The sequence below is a fragment of the Epinephelus lanceolatus genome, chromosome 1 (assembly GCF_041903045.1).
Source record: "Epinephelus lanceolatus isolate andai-2023 chromosome 1, ASM4190304v1, whole genome shotgun sequence".
Classification (NCBI taxonomy): Eukaryota; Metazoa; Chordata; class Actinopteri; order Perciformes; family Serranidae; genus Epinephelus; species Epinephelus lanceolatus.
In genome coordinates this window covers 15,003,425-15,022,770 of record NC_135734.1, presented here as the reverse complement: position 1 = coordinate 15,022,770, position 19,346 = coordinate 15,003,425, and the positions used below count along the sequence as shown (strand labels likewise).

Below are 19,346 nucleotides of genomic sequence, written 5' to 3'. Positions count from 1 at the left end.
CCAGCGTTTCCAGCATTCTTTCCTGTGAGCAGGTCGTCCGTGTAAGACCTTTTTTGCCTTCCCGTGTTTGCCTTTAGCCTAGCCCTTTTGTACCTCTGCCAGATATTATTGCCTTATGTGTACCGACCTTGCTTGCCTGTTTTCTGACTGTGGATTTTGGACTTTGCCTGATATTATTGTCTTACGTGTACCGACTTTGCTTGCCTGTTTTTTGCCTGTGGATTTTGGATTGTGGATTTTTGGACTTGGTTGCTTTAATAAACTGCTTCTCAGATTATCTTGAGTGTCTCGCTTTTGGGTTCACCTCACCTTGGCTCAGTTCCTTGACAGAGTGCCTCTGTGCGTCAGTGTCTGATGCTAAGAGCCACTGACCAAGTTTCAGTATTTTAAGAGAAGTGTGACCAGGTTAATATTGCACCTTTAAGGATAATCTTTTGGAAGTACTACTGCAAGTATGACAAAATTTATATGAACCCTTTTGTGGCTCTAGAGGGAGCTGCATGAAATCTCAAATAACCTCAAGTGATGTCACTTGAGTCAGGGTCATTTGGGATGTATGGTTACCTGTTGTCAGGTGGAGACTACAAGTTTAAAAACAAACAATAAATAAAGCATGTGTAGAGGTAGAAAGTAGTGAGCTTACCGGGAACTGCCCATTGGTTCGACATCCCATTGTTCCGACCATATTAAACTCATTGTTCTGAAGTCCGTTCCGAAATCATGATGCCCTGTGGTTAAGGTCTGGTTAGGTTTAGGCACAAAAACCACTTGGTTAGGGTCAGGAAAAGATCATGGTCTTGGTTAAAATGAAAAAAAAAAAAAGTGACAAACAAACCGTGAGCCTGCTCCGCCTCAAGCTGGTCGCGGCGCACCATACGCCCGCCGCGAGCCGTTCAGCACCGTGGACAGTCGGACTAATGGGATGTCAAACCAATGGGCTGTTGAACCAATGACATGGACCCAGCTTACCGGACCTCTGTAGCCTGCTGCTCATCCCTGCTTGGGGCTGGGTGGCTCGAGGCTACATTAGCAGCTATACAATTATAATGCACTCAGATCTCATGGTGTCTCCCTTTTGCACTGGGAAGTGGGAATTTCGGAGTTCCCAATTGGAAATTTCAACTGGATTGCCGTCTAAAGGTGGAATTCCAACTCAGTGTCAGAGGAACTTCACCAACCCTGTCATCAAAATCCAAGATGGCAGCTCCGCACATAATCAGTAGTGAAAGCTGTAGTAATTCACTGTTAATTAGCACTTCTGTCTGATTTCTCATTAAAACAGTCGCACACGCAGTCCTGTCCAACCTCTACCTGTGGACTTGTTGCTACAATGTGTGTAGGAGCAAAATACAGCGTAATGTTTTTATTTACTGGTATTGCTGGAAATGGCTAACCTGGCTAGAACTAGCATTGCTAGCAACATCTTGGCTTTCCAACTAGTTGTACTGGAACGCAGTGAAATTGGGTCCAATGTCATTCCCAGCTCCATCCTTTGACTGTCAGGGTAACTGGAGCACAGCATTAGGTTGCATTGTGGGTAATGTGGGAACCAGGTTTTGACAAGACTGACAATGCTGCAAAATACTCTGACTTGACGCCAGCATTGAAGCTCCTGTTCAGGCAGCTCCAACCTTCCCTGACACAAACACATCAAATACATTAATAGGGGTGGATGATACCATAACATTTGGTTCTTATGCTGAGTAAAACCAGAGACAGAACCTCTAATGTGCTATCATGTAGGGAGAACCTTATGTCATGATTTATGAGGTGAATGCATCAACTGTGCATTTTTATTAGAGATTTGCCAAACATTAGGAATCTCTTCTTACTGTTCTGTCAGTGACAGGATTAATCCCATGCGTGTAAAAGCACAAGATAGTTTTCAATAATGACTAACAAATATTTGTTCTGTTATCATTTAACACAAAGTCACTGCCCAGAAACATTTTCATACACAGCACAGGAACACCTACACACACTCGCACATGCTGGGCTGTTACATACTAACATAACCACCTTAAGTTGTTTTCACTTATATTTATCCAGGTTGTTATAGCAGCTTGTATATCTGTATGCTGACCTTTTTTAAAATGAAATGAAAAATCAACTGATCATAAAAGTGACGCAAATTCAAATAAGCACATTCTTAAACAAACCTTAAGCAATGACAGTACAAAGTGAGATAACAGAGAGTCAGAAACGTGCTTCACATGACCATGAATTACAATGACCCAATTGCCAACAATGACCAATACAGCAGGCCTTTAGTTGTAGCAGCATTAAATAGCACCATATTTCCTGTGTAGGATGCTGAGATGGCCGTAGCGCCAATTTACAAATGAGCTGCAGCCCAGCACAATAGAGTTATTGTTGGGTAAAAAAGTAAAAAAAAAAAAAAAACCTTGGATTTTAAAAAGCTGTGAGCGATATTTAAGCTTTATTTTTAGTTAAACCATTCACCCACATCTTCCTGGGCTCAGTATGATCTCAAGCTTATCTCAAATCCTTATTTTGTAAAAGTTTTCCCATGTATTTTTCTACACACCGCAGCAGTGGCACTCGTCAAAAGGGTACATAGCCTGCCTTGGATTTGTATCTATAGGTTATCTGAGTAATCCACAGATGGATCACATAAAGCTATCTAAGGCATGGCCAAGAGTCTGGATTATTTTAAAATATGATCTTTGAATATACACTGATCAGCCAAACATTAAAACCACTGACAGGTGACGTGAACAACACTAATCATCTTGTGACAATGCCAAGTTCTTTCGGGAAATCTTGGGTTCTGACATTTGTGTGGTCGCCACCTGACACGCTACACCCAACTACACCAGTGCAGACCAGACACCCCCCAGCAGGACAATGTGCCATACTACACCACAAAAACTGCTCAGGAATGGTACAAGAAACGTGAGAAAGAGCTCAAGGCATCAACCTTGCCTCCAAATTCCTTGGACCCCAATCTGATCAAACATCTGTGGGACATGCTGGTACCCCACCTCACAACCCACAGGACACAAATGATCTGAAGGTAGCGCCCTGGTGCCAGACACCAAGGGACACCCTCCACAGGTCCTGTGTCCATGCCTTAACGTGAGTCCAGTCCAAGGAGCACCAACCGTGGATCGGGGGTACCTCTGGGGTATTAGCACGTCCCTCAAATGTTCGATCAAGTTGGGATCTGGGTAATGTGGAGGTCAAGTTGACACCTTGAGCTCTTTGTCCCATTCTTCGGGTCATGGCTGAGCAGTTTTTATGGTGTGGCATGGTGCATTGTCCTGCTGGGGGGCACTGCCATGGACAAGTGTCATGGCCATGAGGGGGTTTATTTTGTCTGCAACAGTGTTTGGGTGGGTGGAGCACGTTGAAATAGTGTGAGATTTTCATGGTACTGAGAAAATATCATGGTATACAGTATTACGCAGTTATTATTATCATCTGTTACCGTGACCCTCGAGGTAATGTTTGGTTGAACAAACACTCCAGGCAGTTGAAGACTTTAAGACCAAAAGAGACTGGATGCGCAGGTGATATTCGCAGTTTTCAATAGGCCTACCATGGATGAGCAAATGTACACAGTATGATAACCATCGGTTTTCTTCTCTTACATCAGACAGACATTAAAGTTTAGTTGGGCTGAAAATTGGATTGACGAAATTTTAAATGTCTAACGATATAAGAATTTCACATTGTGTGGATATTAACATTATGACAATTTGAAGACATTGGGTTTTGTTCTCCATACCTCACTACTAAATTTCATTATTCTATGTCAAGATGATGTTAGCACGAGATGTTTGGTAGTCATTTTTGGTTACTTTACTACACAACCTAAAACCAACAAAATATCAGTGTTGTCTGTCGTCAGTATTCTACGTCAAATTTTCATTGGCTGATGATGTCTTGATATTGAATTTTGGTCAGCAGCCTAACTTCAACCAAATGTCAGTGTCTAATGACGGTGATACAGCTGCAGCCCTACTATGAATGTAATCCTGTGACCCTGTTGCTTGTTTATCTCATTCATAGATTAATTTTCTAAACTAATTTTTCTGTTCAGGTTTGTGGGAGGCTGAAGCTCCACGCAGCAGGACACACCCAGGACAGTCCATCAAAAGGCTACACAGTTTTTCTTTTAAACACATAAGTAACCTCGGTTTTATCACTATAATAGTAATAACTGTAAAACTAGAATCATTTATAGCTGACTTTCATATTCCATTATCTAGAGGACTGTGACTTGGAGTGTTAAGAGTTCAGCAGCAGTACAGAGCAGACGCCGTCTTTCATAGTTCCTCGTTTGATTGCATCAGTTTGTGATTTAATGAGGATAAAAGCTGCCATTCTGTTAGCGGTGATACTGCCAATGGACCATGTAGGCAGACATACTGCAGTGGTGCTGAAAATCTGAAAATGCAAAACTATTGCATCATAGTTTGTGCGGAATGAAAATAATACTGTTTTGATTTGCAAAATCGATTTGCCACTGCAGAAGCATGCGGCACAATTAACATAAAATCACACAAGACAGAGCATGAATGAAAGACGGACTGCACTAGTTACAGCAAACTTCTATAAAAACTTTTTACTTCATGTCTCTCCACCACAGATGGGTCTCTATGGGATGTTATGTCATGTAGTTCAAAGCTGCCAAAATAGAATAAATCATAAATCTGTAAAACTTAAAAGGACAGGAACAGCATAAAGCTATTAATTATAGTATGAACACACTCTGGCCTGTGTGAGTGAGTTTCAGAGCTACTGGAAAAACTAAAGTAAAGCAGGCTGTGTTGAAAAAGAGGTGCAGTGATGTCACTACTGACTTCTGTACAACAAGGTGGTCTGATAATTATAAGTGACACCGCAGACACTATTTCCTATTTCCCCAGTAATTCACTGCTCACCAAACTAACTACTGTTTTTATGCTGCAGACATCAGTCCAGTATTACTGTACACAGAGACAGCTGAAAACACAGCAGGCTCTGCTGGAACACGACCAAACAACACTGCACTGATGAATCAAACCATTTTGGTTATTAAAAGATTTTTCTTCCAGCACTATTACAATGTTTTTGTTTTACGGTCCATTACAGTTTAGTTTTACATAATTGCTCAAACCAAACTTCAGACTGAAGGTCATCCCCTGTTTAGTGTTTAGTGTCTATAAAGTGTTTGCTGAGTGACTTAAGGATGCTAAGATGCTCAACAGAAGGATTGAGAAGGTCCCAACACTGTGAAACTTTTGAATGGCATGTGAGATATGGGTCGTTTATGACTTACAGTCAGATTTATTAAATGATTGTGTATCAAATACTTATTTTTCAAATTAAGTGGTTAGGTGGTCTCCTGGGCCAAGTTATTTAGAAGTAATCTGTTTGGACTTCAGCTATTGGATTGGATCAAATATTGAAAATGGGTTGTTCAAGAGTAAAAATACAGGTTTTAGTTGTGATCTGGATCAAACCGTCTGTATGTGTTGTTCAAATTCTTTCACTAAGATTAGGATACCTTTGATTGAAAAAAGACAAAAACAAAATTCAGGATCATCCTGACCCCAGCAGAAGGCTGGATTCAGGGTGGATTTTAGTCACAAAATGTAATAAAACTTTTAAACTGCATATATATACATTGGTTTGTTTTACCATTACATTGATAAAGTAGACATTAGGCTACCAATTAAGTCTTTCTGTATCTGTACAATGAAGTAAACGTTTATAAATACAAGATTTTGTCCCTACTACTACTACTATAAATTGTTCTGCATTTTTAGATGGATACATGTTTGTTTTATACATTAAAAATGGTCACAGAAATGTCATTATAGGTCCTTGAAAAGTCATGGAAAAGTTTGGAAATTTTGTCATGAAAATGTTCAGAGACCCTGACAGGCAAAAATTGTTTCTAATAGTTACATCCCTCATGCTGTTCTCTGTCCTTTCAAATTAAAACACTGAGAGTGACCCCACATTGGCTTTTCTACCTGCTAGTCTTTTGTAGCCTGCACTGTGATATGTACTCCCATTTGAACACTGGTTATCTGGGTTTGGTAATCTTGAAAAGTCTGTACCTGCATCAGGGTGATCCAGTCCAATGTTGCTTTGAAAAAGTGACACAAAAGTCAAATGGCTTAACTGATGCTGAATAGCAAAACATGGGATTTCAAACTCCAGATTATTCTGATCCAGATTACATTTTTTAACAACTGGACCCAGCAACACCAATATCCAGATGGAATATGTGATAGTGTCACTCCTGTCAGATCTGACCTTTCTGACCTGCAGCAACCAAACTAATGTCCTTGTTTAGGATGAATAAAGTCATTTAATCTTATCTAATATAATCTAAACCTCTGGATCTGTGTGCATCAGTGTTTCATGTCCTGTCAAATGAGGTACATTAGATTTCTGCTCTCACCATTCAAAATAAAGACACCTGTTTGGATCACAGCTCAGGACAACAGCTACTATATCCATCTCTTAGAACAGGTCATATTGTGGTCACATAATTTGTCATTGTTGCATCATTAGGGGGGTTTACAACATGATTTAATTTTGAATTCCACAGTCCATGGTCCTCCCCTCAACACAGGAGTACAGTGCCTCACTGACTCACATTTCCCTTGCTCCTCCTACGTAACGTGTGCCACATTAATGTCATATGTTTTGAATAAAAAACATTCCCACCACTTTTTCAGGTAAAAGTTGGAGTGAGAATAAAACCAGTGTCTTGTCTCTCTCAGAGACTGTGTGCCTCCATCTTCACCAGATGTTTTTGGCTCCTCCCAGACAGCTTAGTAAAACATTCCAGCCCACCTCTGGGAATCTGCTGGCTCCTTCACACACACACTCTCACTCAACTCCAGTCAAACTTTTTACAGGAGCTAAAGAGACTGAGCCGACACAAAATGAGAGGACTTGTTGTCTTGGTTACTTTGGCCTGCTTTGCCAGCGCTCAGCACCAAGCACTGATTGACTACTTGGAGCGGAGGCTGCTCGCTATTGAGGTAAGACTCACTTTACCTTCCTGCCGAGCCCTGTGCTCCAGAGTCCCTCTGAAAGGAAACTTTCAGGGTCAGGGCAAAGGCAATGGAATGCAGATGTGGGCAAATCCTGGGGAAAATGCTGGAAAATGCTGCTTTCTAAAATGTGTAGGGAGCATGAGCCTCAGAAACTGAGACAAAAATGTAATTTAAAAGTTGGATTGGTCCATATATGATCTCAAAAATGACACAGTGCACTCAGAAAATGCTAATTTTTAAAGTTACATAATGGAAAATGCTTTAAAAAATAGGTGAAAGCTGGTTTGTTCAGAAGAGTTGTGCTATATTAGCATCTGAAAATGACATTTCTCATGATGATGAAGTCAGTACTGATATCACCAGCAGCACATGACACATTAAATATCTTTCAGTGAATGTCCTGCCTGTGTGGAAAATGATTTTTGTGATGGATACAAATATATCTCCAATGTATCAAATATACCTCAAGGGTCCAGTAATAGCTCAACATGTGGATCATGTTATGCAGTTATTCTACTTTAATATTGTGGTTTTCTATGAATGGAGTTACTAAAAATAAAGATGTTGATCATCCACATCACTCAGTATCTGTATCTCTCTGTAATGTGGTGTCAGATTTCTCTCATCATCTGCAGAGAAAATCTATTTTCTTGTTCCTCCTCCACATTGAGGTCAGAGGTCAAGGGCTGCAGCATAGTGCGCTGGTAGGATTTAGTGTTTTGCTAAAAGACATTTGAGCAGGGTGGAAACTTGCCACGTGTGGGTTGAACCTGGTTGTTTGAAGGATGAGTTTCCTACTTATTATGTCCCTCTGTCCCAGTCTGTTTACGGAGCCTGAAAAAAAACTTAAAATTATGGCCTTCTCAGAGCTTTCTAGTAGTGTATTTATAGCAGAGGTGGGAACAGGTCATTGTTTTGCAAGTCACGAGTAAGTCTCAGGTCTTTTCAATCAAGTCCCAAGTAAAGATAGGCAAGTCCTGCGTCAAGTCGCAAGTCAAAACTTTAAGTTCCAAATCCTAAACGTGCCATTTTAACAACAGAGTAATAATATATAAGGCTGGTTTACAGAAATCATGAATGCTCTTTAAAAGTGCAACTGAACTTATCTTAAAAGATAGTGCTGACATTGCACTTTCATAGTGTATAGCACTAATAACCAGTACCACAACAGAATTCATTTTGTATGTCTCTGTCCTGTTTTGTTGTAAACTCACCTCATACTGAAAAAATGTCTGTAGTTCTCTGTCCTTGAGGCGAGAGTCAGCTGATGTAGCTACATGCTGCTTCAGCACAGCAGCATATGTAGCTACATCAGCTGGGAACCTTGTTTCATTTATTACTTTTGCAGCTTGAGGAAAGGCATTAAGTTTTTTCAAGACAAAAGGCTCAAGTCCAGGTGGAATCACGAGTCAGTGATTTTAATGTTCAGGTCAAGCTGCAAGTCTTTTTTTTTTATTTTGTCAAATCTAAAGTCACCAAATTTGTGATTAGAGTCTGACTCAAGTCCAAGTCATGTGACTCCAGTCCAGGGTCCACACCTCTGATTTACAGTTACCATAAAACTGACATCACGTGTTGCTCATATTACTAAAGCACAAACAGATAAGTTGAAAACAAGTGACCACTTCAGCTTGTGTAAAAATTCAGACATAACCCATCTTTGTCACCTTCTTTTAACACAGGACCGGATCTCCCTGTGGCATGAACAGACCGCCCGTTACGCCTCCGAGCTGCGGGAGCTAAAGCAACAGATGGTTTCCCAGCTGGAGAACCTGGATAAAGAGAAAGAGATACTGAGGACGAGTCTGGATGGTGTGGGGACCAGGGTGGACCGGGTTGAGCGTGAGCTGGACTACCTGGAGACTCAGAACGGAGCTCAGCCATGTGTGGACGTGGATGACAAGCTGATAGAGCAGCAAGTGACGCTGGTAGAGGAGAAGCAGAAGGCCAAGTATTCAAAACTATCAGGTTAGATGTGCTTGGACAACAAGACGACATGTTTATCAGAATAAACACTGCATAATAGTGCAGGGGACTTAAGTTATAAACATGAGGACCTGACTTGGATTCACCCAGAAGGACTTGACTTGACCTTGTCCCAAATGACTTCAACGAATGGTTTAATATTTGGGGAAATGCGCCTATTTTCTTTCTTGATGAGAGTTCAGTAAGAAGACTGATGAAACTCTTGTGTGTGTGCATTGAAAAATAAGACTGGAATTAGCAGCAGGTTAGCTTAGCTTAGCATAAAGACTGGAAACGGAGGGAAATGGCTAGCCTGGCTCTGCCTGAAGGTAACAAATTTGTACCTACCAGCACCTTTAAAGCTCATTAATTACCTTGTTACATTTCTTTAGTTTAATCTGTACAAAAAAACTCCGACAGGCTATGGTTTTAGGTGCTGGACTATTGTTAACTGGCTGCAGTGACCAGGAGTCTCCACTGGGTGTTTGGCAACTTTAGCACTAAGCTAAGCGTCTCCTGCATGCCAGTGAACAGACATTGATCTTCTTTTCTAACTCTGGACAAGAAAGCAAATAAACGTGTTTCCTTAAATTTCAAGCTTTTCCTTTAAAGACGCTCCGGATGTATTTAAATTATAATAAAATGTAAACATGATCAGTGTGTTGGCGAGGTTTCACCCATCATGTAAAGCCTGCTGCTGTCTCATTTTCAGACTGCAGCGACATGATCTCCAGCATAAAAGCCATGAAGATCTTGAAGCGAGTTGGAGGGCCAAAGGGCACGTGGACCAAAGACACCAGCAGGGGCTCTGGGAAGATCTACATTTTTAACGGGACAGATGAAATCACCATCCATGAGTTTGCAACTGTACAAGACTTCTCCCGCTCACTGGGCCTGTCTCTGTCCAAGGACCTGAAACTGCCGTCTGCCTGGAAGGGGACTGGACATGTTGTCTTCAACAATCATGTGTATTATATAAATCAGGCTGATGAGATAATGGTGGTTAAATATGACATAAAGAACAACTCTGTGAAAGACAGCGCAGTGTTCCCGGTGCAGGACCACGTCCCAGTGTACGGCCTGACCCCTGAGACAGTGATGGACCTGGCTGTGGACGAGGAAGGCCTGTGGGCCATTTATGCCACACGGCAGAACGAGAGGTACATCTCTCTGGCGAAAATGGACGCCAACTCTCTGGGCATCGAGCAAATGTGGGACACAAACTGTCCGAGGGAGAACGCGGAGGCAGCTTTTGTCATCTGTGGCACTTTGTATGTCGTGTACAACACCAAGCAGCCTGGTCGCTCAGGTGTCCAGTGTGTGTTTGACGTCAATGGTATGGTGACCAATGAAGATGCACCACTAGTTTACTTTCCAAAGCGTTACGGAGCCCACTCCAGTCTGAAATACAACCCACACGAGCAGCTGTTGTATGCCTGGGATGATGGCTACCAGATTCTGTACAAGCTTATCATGAAAAAGAAACTAGAAATTTGAGTTACATAATACACCACAACATCCTCCCAAAACTCCCACAAACAAACCCAAACCCCATTAAAGTACCAAACCAGTGCTTTAGTTCCTTAACCGCAAATCATGTGCACTGCTGACCATTTTAATGCATAATGTAGAATTCAGATTAATGTGCCACTGGGGTCCGTACAGTGTAAAAATAAATCTTGAAACTTTAACTGTGTAATCCAGAGACCATCAAGTAATACCTGTTTTTTTCAGTTTCATTATTGTGGTGTGGTACATGAAAGTTTAAGTCCAGACTGTTTGAAGTCTCAATAATTACAGAACATTTTTTAAACATTTGTGCACTGTGACAACTCAAGCAAGTTTCAAGAGTTTGCAACCCATTTAAAATAAAAAAAAGAATATTTAAGTAATTATAATGAGAAAATTTCATAAAACAATGACTTAGTATTTCAGATACTTTGTCAGATTCTTAGTATATCAGATACTGACTCATTACTTTAAGATAGAGGCATTATTTTATGATACTGAGTCATTATTTTGAGATAAAGAATCATTGTTTTATGATAACAATTCATTATTTTGGAATACAGAGTGATTATTTTCATATAATTTCTAATTACAATCAGTTATTATAATCATTTTCTTCTATCACACTGGCAGAAATGGGTTCCAATATCATATGTAAATGAATGGAAAGGGTTGGAGGGAAGGAAAAGTAAGTTCAAAAGTCTCCAACACTCCAACATGGTGTGCAAAATGGTCAGCAGTGATGTGATTTGTAATCAGTCAGCTAAACATGCAATATCACCAGTGTGGGCTTTGAGTCTGAATCACATAAAGCCTTAAAAAATTCATTGGTGCTGGATTGCTGAGCTGCATCGGTAAACTCGCACTTTTAGACGTTAACATTGGACATATATTTCCACATTTAAAAAGGTATCATGTGACTTCTTTATCTGAGGCACATTTTGTCATCACTGCCAAACAGTTATTTCTAATCAAACTGCACTGCCTTTCCATTTTATCAGTTATATCTGTGCCTACTGGTGCATCAACTTAATGCACTTACCTGTGATCTGTTGAGTTAAATCAGCCAAGCACTTATCTTTTTTTGTCAATATACAGGACACAGGACACATCATACTTTATTGGACCACTCACTTAAACCTCAATATCTGTGCGTCTACTTAACCTGTCATTTTGCTGTCTGAATAAATGTTAATGACATATATCCTGTAGCAGTGCTGAGTGCATAGAAACACTCGTTTGTTGGTCAGTTGAATTCAACCTGAGTTTATAGTCAAATGTACCCTCCTGCAATCACTCACCTCATAACAGTATGTGTAGCATCTATTTAACTTTTATCACTTTACATAAAAGACAATGCATAGTTCTTAAGATAGCATTAAAAAAATAAACATTTCTTCAGTTATGCCTCAAAGTTCATTCAGCAGCTTTATTAACTCGTCAGTCTTTTAACATTTCTAGTACACATTGTTTTAATTTACCAGCTGTCATAATCAAAATATCTATGGGGTTGTCTCACATATAGTGCAGCCACAAAAATGTTGTCACTATGGCAACCTCAGATTACATTTCTCTGTTTATGCATCAACTTTTCACACAAGTCGAGCACATATGGATTTTGTGCTATTAACATTTTATTAAATGAAATTAATAAAATTAACATAGAGCACCACTATTTGAATAACGCCTCTCATGCAATGCAATCGTTTATTAATTTATATCTGAATATAACATATCTATTTTTTACTGCTCATTTCCCAACTATCTTTGCCCATTTCTGCCTCTAATTCTTGTTCATTATGGAAATAAAATGGCAAACTACACCCGTTAACACTAGAGCTCTGTCTCCTACTATGTACAGGATGTGCAGATATGAGCATAATAAAGCCACTATGTGTAAGATTTAAACATTTTAGACTTTGGCACTCCCAAGTGGTACAGTAGCACCAAAAAGACACTGTGGCAGACAGCAATGCATTACTTTCCCTGTGATTCAGATTATCTGTGCTATCTGTTTGTCTCTGTTCATCTTTTCTTGATTTCAACCTTCTTGCATTGACCGACGTGACATCTAAATATGGCGCGACTAATAAAGACTTATTTAGTTGGAAGTCTGTTGGTTGATTGGTATTTCATTGGAGCGTTTTTTAAAGTAATTTACTTGTGTGAAGCAGTTATTTTCAACTTTTAAAACACTAATTTTATTTATTTAATTTTTAACTAATTTTACCTTGTAGCTCAAGTTAATCATCTAATTTTACATACTTGAACCTTTTTTGTCTTGAAAACTTAACATCTCTTTTGCTGTACTTTTCCTGTGCTTTCTGTAGTTTCAACTCAAACTGTCATGCACTTTTTCACATAATGTGACTTAAAATTAAGATATGAATTTGAATTTGAAGTCGACATCACTGCCATTTCATTACATAAAAACATACATGGGTCTTCTCTGCTGGAGAAAATTACACCATGTACCGTAAAAACTACTCAGGTGAACAAAACCAGTGTGACGAGATGCCAACAGTAGAAATGGACCTGTGCATTTGTCCAGCCCAAGATTAATGATGTGTGACAGTAATTTGATTTAATAATGCGAGACAGCATTTGACTCTGGTATTTCAGTTTCACAACTATCAGGCATTAATTGCGTCACTTGGCTCCAGAACTGAAGAAAATATTTTTGCCTCAAATGAACCACCTGAAGTGCAAGCTTAAAGGGACAGTACACCCCCTTCCCCAAAATGATCATTTGTATATCATTTACTTTATTTACTGTGTTACTTTGAACTTTGGGAACAAAACTGATTTTTTTTTCACATGCCTCCACAGTGAACGAAGAATCCAAAAACAGAGAAAGTTCATGATGAATTTAAGTCATACGGGTCCATGCTTAACAACAGTAAAACTATATAAAAACATCCATTTACAAACTCTCACACAACTCATGCAACGTTATCCAAGTCTCATTTATCCAGTCACATGCTCAGTGCTTCCCAAACAGACAGGGAACTGAACTGAAAGTGAAACTTACCTATGCTCTCTTCAAAGCCAGACTCCATTAACAAAAACTGCTTTGAAGAGAGCAAAAGTACATTTCACTTTTAGTTTAGTTCCCCATCAGAAAGGGCGGTGTGTTTGGGAAATACTGAGCATACGACTATAAATAATACTTGTATTTCACGAGTTGTGGCAGACTTTGTAAACAGATGTTTTGATATAGTTTTGGTGTTGTTAAATGTGGACCCCACTGACTTCTCCATTTTTGGATTCTTTGTTCACCAGAGGCATGCCAGAGAAATGATTTCTTCATGAATTCAACATAACCCTGAGTGTGTAATATACAAATGGTCATACAGGGATGAACTATTCCTTTAAGACCAAAACAATCCTCACACGAACAAACAGTAACAGTTGTTTAAACAAGTTTTATTTTTTCAAACTGTAAATTAACAAAATCCATAAAAACGGTTCCTTAAATTTGAATAAAATCTAGAGTAAGAAAGAGGCAACAGCACATTAAATTCTGTAAAATCTGAATAACAATGGGGAACATGTCTATATCACAACTGTATGTACAACGCTGAGAACTTCAGTTTGGTGAGTAATCCTGCCAGCCGAACAACCAATAAACATTTTTGTGTTTTAAACAACCAAAAGGTGCTGCTAGAAAATATCTTCAGATATTTTAGACCCAAATTTAGACTTTAGCTGCAAGAAAATCAAATCAAAAGAGCACGACAGCTGTCTCATATTCTTTTAGCTCCAACTGTTTTACGATCAGCTGATGATGTTTGCTTTGTGACAACCTTCACTCACATCTTTCATTGCAGCTGCTGCTGTCTCACAAAGTATGACATTTGTTATTTGCACTATCCCACAAACTCATTTAAACATATTTAACTCTAACTATTTGACTATCTGAATTTGAACATCCTAAAGCCAACATACCGTTTCATTGGCAGATAACTAGGATGAGTTTCCCTGACCCCATCAGGACCATCCCAATCACAAACATCAACGATGAAAATGGCAGCTGAACACAAATATGCAAAAATATGATATTGAAAATTACAGTTTAACCTTCATTACAATTATAACACCCTCGGGACGTCTACCGTCTAGAAAGCTGGCTTTAGGTATTAACAAATATCCATTAAAGGATCCAACATATCCTGTAGTGTCCACTTTTTCTGTCCACTCCAGTCCCGGGTATGAGGTGAGGAGAGGAGGTTCTTATTGCTTAGACATTGTTGGTGTCAAAATGGACTGATGCTTTGCTTGACTCAGAGTCTCAGATGAGGAATTGGCATGGTGACGTCACGGAAGAATCGGTGTACAAGGGCGTTTTTGGCAGATATCCTTTTGTTTGGATCATAATTCAGCATTTCCTGCATGGACAAAAACAGAAATAGAGAAATATGGTTGTGTCTATAAAGTACAGCTGCAACTAACAACTATTGTCAATAACCTACCATTTCTTTTCCTGACTAATCGATTCATCATTTTAGTCTAGACAATGTCAGGAAATAGTGAAAAATGTACAACATTTTTTGCCGACATTAGATATCAAACAAAACCCAGAGACTGTAACATATGACGTTGCTGTGAACTGTATTGGTAGCTGCCTCTGTCTCACTCAGATTAACCTGGGTCTGGGTCCACAGCTGCCTGCATCAGTATGAAAGTGAGGAGCTTTACTCTGCAACTAAATCCTACACACTAGACCTTAAAACAACACCTGGAAGAACATCAGTTCCTTACTCAGGATTTCTGGTAAAAGGCTATAATACAGTGCTGGTTATGACTGCTTAGCAAAGTCAGGCGCAACCTGCCCCTGCATCCTTAATGGCGGCCCAGAGTATGCACAAAAGTAGCACACATCATCTGACCTCACGTTTCCCAGGCGGTAAAAGACGCAGCATGTGTTCTGGCCCTGAGAGTTCATAGTTCTGCCAAGGCTGCAAAATTATTTAACTTGTAATCTGCATCCGGATCTTCATCAAAATTAAAAAGGTAACACATTATCCTTGGACAAGATTTGTCTAATTTTGTTGCACTTAAGTGCAGTAGTTCATGGTCCTTGACCCTCTTCACAAACTTTAACATGTATATTATTGTCATATTTTGATCTGGCTAACACACAAACACACATGAGTCAAACTTCTTTTGCAAAGGTAACACTAATCTATGAATGAATGACAAAGGTTCTCACCCCAAGCAGTTCTCTTCCATCCTCATCAAGAATTGGCACCACTTTGGATAAATCCTGTCGGGCCCACTTGGGGAAAGATGGTTTGTAGTCGGGCATTGATGTGACTCCTGGCCAGACGGTCTCATCAGGTGTGCCCAAGGTGCGGAAGATTCGGAATAACTGGTCGATCTCTGAGTCTCCAGGGAATAAGGCCCTCTTGGTGAGCTGCATGACAGTGGACAGTGAAGAGAGTCTGTTGGTTAGATGTTACATTTGATCTGCTGTGCAACATGTGCAGGCTTCAGTCATTCACAGTGAGGCTTATTGTAAAACATGGAACAGGATGAAAATTACCATCTCAGCAAAGATGCACCCCAGACTCCAGATGTCGACAGCTGTGGAGTAGTATTTACAGCCCAAGAGGATTTCTGGTGCTCTATACCAAAGTGTTACCACCTGAAAAATATCACAGAAGCGAGTTTGGTTTTTAGAAACACAATTTCTCAGGACTGCCATTAGCCAATGTTCACTATACCATTGTGCTCAATTCACACAGAGGAAGCATGATACAGTGAACACTGGCTACATTTTAAACCATACAACTCCAAACTTTTCTGAGAAGCCTGTTGACCTGGATGGGTTAGCTGTACATGTTACCTCATGTGTGTAAGTGCGGACAGGCACCCCGAAGGCTCTCGCTAGGCCAAAGTCAGCAAGCTTGATCTCCCCCTGGGCGTTGATGAGGAGGTTCTGGGGCTTCAGGTCTCGATGAAGAACTCTGTGGGAGTGGCAGAAGGCCAGGCCTTGCAGCAGCTGGAAAAGATAGCTCTACAAAACACACACACAAAAATATACACCCAGGTAAGTCAACTTGAAAATCAAGGGTCCATTTACTCTCAATTTATTGAAGAGATTGAGACAGATTCATTTTTGCAAATCTAGCCGATGTTTACCTTAACCAGGGGCAGAGGGAGACCTGCGACTGTGAAGGAGTCCATAAACTTCTTTAGATCCTGATGAAGGAACTCAAAAACAAGGTAGAGCTTGTTCTCGGTGTGGATGACGTCCCGCAATCTGAAATATGTTAACAGGCAGGCTGGTGTGAGAACTTAAAGAATCAAGTCACACAGGCAGGTGATACTGCAAACCAGATTCATTTAAGAGTTGTAACATCAGGCACTTACTTGACAATATTTGGGTGACTGAGTTCTTTGAGGAGTGAAATCTCTCGGATGGCAGTGCTTGGTACACCCTCTGTTTCCCTGAATGAAATAAAATGGAAATTACCTGGTTATGTTGAACTTGGTGAATGTTTCCGCAGCATTTGGCTTGTTTCAATGGTTTTCAGTTCCTTCTTTCTGTCTGTTGTGTATCTTCAGAGCAACCACTCAAAGCTTTTATACCAAAAGCAACTTGAGAGACAAAATAACTTGGACTTACATTTGAGAGACAACCAGAACTGTATAGCAGCATCTCTTATACTGGCACTGCTATTAGTCCTATAAATATATCACTGCACCATCATTGGCAGGTAACATATTAGTAGGGCTGCTCAATATGCAAAAAAAAAATAAAAATCATACTTCTATTTTGACAGATATTGTGATTGCGATATGAGTCCCGCTTGTATTGGGAATGGTAATTTTTGCATTTTATTTTCATTAAAAACAAAACAAAACAAAAACACAAAAATGATAATGATGTAATTATTGCTGGGGTCTGTACCAAACAAGCATGGTGTTGTAACACATTTTACCTTTATAAAAAAAAAAAACTGCAGCCACTGATGACCAAAAATAAACAATTTTTAAGCAGCATTAGTAAGAAGTATTTATGTTTTATTGCATGGTGCACATAAGCAACATTTAGATCCATATTTAAATGTGCATTATATATATGAATTACTTGGCTCACAATTAATGCCTTAATGTGGACAAAAATTAGGGCTGCACAATATGCAAAAAAGTCATACTGCAATTATTTTGACAGATATTGTGTTATGAGTCATAATTGTAATGGGAATTGTATTTTTTGCAGTTTATTTCCGCTGGAAAAAATATAAAAATGATAAGGATGTGATTTTAACTGGGGTCTGCACCAAACAAACATGCTCCCTTATGTCATAAATATGATTTGTAGGCTGAGGCATCTCTGTAGCACCACAGTGACACATTTACCTTTGTCAAGATACTGCAGCTCCTGTGATTTGGATGTTGCACTTGGCAATATTGCACTTTAATATCATGATTAATTGTGCAGCACAAAAACAATTTTCAGTAGTTTAACCAAAATTGTATATTTTTAAGAGACTCCTAAAAGATACTTTCACCAAAATTAAAAAAAAAAAAAGAATAAAAAAAATCGTATGTCCTTCAATATAATGTGACCCCTCTTTGGAGCAGACTGGGGACCACCATAGGGTGCTACTGCCCAAAAAACAACCATGGGTTTTAGGTTTTTTCTTATCATGCAAGTCATGTTTTGGTGTTGAACACAGTTAAATGGCTGCAGCACAATGTGTTAAATTTCAGATATAAGTATTTTTATGTGTAGGGAATCGCATGAGCAGCATGGTTTTATATGTCATTTGCACCCTCCCCTCTGCAGCTGTAGCACTGTAAATGTCCCTGCTGTGGGGCTGATGAAGACTTGTCTTATACAACACTGCAAGAGATGAAGGGAGGAAGCTGTGCTAGTTAGTTAGCTGCAGAGCTCGTCACTGTCACACCCTGATGTAAACCAGTACCATCGCATTAGTAGCAGAGTAAAAGCAACAGTTAGCTCCAGTAACGTTAGCGTGGCCTCCCGTGGTGCCCAGATGTTCACCAACAACACTCACAAATCAACTTACGTGTCGAGTCGGATTTTCTTTAGAGCAACAGTTTCTCCGGTGACTTTGTTCTTGGCTTTGTAAACCACTCCATACGTCCCCTCTCCTATCTTCTCCACCTTCTGAAACGTATCCATTGTACAAAACAACACAACAGGAGCTTTGTTGGTTGTTCAGCTAGTTAGCAGGACGCCCCTCTTTGTGTGTGAGCTAACAACTGCTCGGTGGCTACAGAGACAGACGTTAACGGGCAGCGCGGGGACCGACATATAACTAACCGCTGCTCCGGGTTCAAATTGTCCGGGTACACCACAGCTGGCGGGCAGCGGCCTCGTAGAGGATTCACTGTCTCAGTTCAGAGCCAAACAGCTAAATACTGTGGGAGTCTGGTCATTTGTTAGCTCTGATAATGGTAATATCCGTAAATATGTGGATTAGCGTGGCGGTTCCTCTCTGCGAAAACACTCAACCAACACAGCGGCGTTTCCCGCGTTACCTCAGGGGCGCTCGTTTTTGTGTTCAAGACACACAGACTGTTGTTGCCGAATGCTGTTTCGGGGTTTTACGAAATTACTCCTCAAAGGCGTCTTCCTTATGAATCACCGTGAAATACACTACTCCACATGTAGGTGAAACTGTGTTTTAAATACTTTAAATTCTTTCCTTTAATGTCAGTCGGTGCAAGTTGAGAAAAGGAGTCGTGTTATACCGGGACGGGAAACAATCATCCATCAAACGTACCTCACAGGCCACATGGTGACACAACGGTGACGTATTACGTAATCAACGTCCGAGGCGGAAGTGGTAGCAGAGGAAAACAAGTAAA

The 19,346-nt window shown here is 40.0% G+C and overlaps 2 protein-coding genes across 2 annotated transcripts; one reads left to right on the top strand and one right to left on the bottom strand.

The window, feature by feature from the left end:
* Positions 1 to 6,819: 6,819 nt before the first annotated feature.
* Positions 6,820 to 12,607, top strand: olfml3b (olfactomedin-like 3b). The gene is made up of 3 exons (XM_033625610.2): positions 6,820 to 7,010; positions 8,708 to 8,993; positions 9,703 to 12,607. Exons 1-3 carry the CDS (start codon positions 6,912 to 6,914, stop codon positions 10,485 to 10,487), a joined length of 1,170 nt encoding a protein of 389 aa, XP_033481501.2. The 5' UTR covers positions 6,820 to 6,911; the 3' UTR covers positions 10,488 to 12,607.
* Positions 12,608 to 13,904: 1,297 nt separating this feature from the next.
* cdk2 (cyclin dependent kinase 2) lies at positions 13,905 to 18,996 on the bottom strand. The gene is made up of 7 exons (XM_033625474.2): positions 18,542 to 18,996; positions 16,875 to 16,952; positions 16,644 to 16,764; positions 16,348 to 16,518; positions 16,045 to 16,146; positions 15,712 to 15,915; positions 13,905 to 14,887 (listed from the first exon to the last, which is right to left on the bottom strand). Exons 1-7 carry the CDS (start codon positions 18,655 to 18,657, stop codon positions 14,783 to 14,785), a joined length of 897 nt encoding a protein of 298 aa, XP_033481365.1. The 5' UTR covers positions 18,658 to 18,996; the 3' UTR covers positions 13,905 to 14,782.
* Between the last annotated feature and the right edge of the window lie 350 nt (positions 18,997 to 19,346).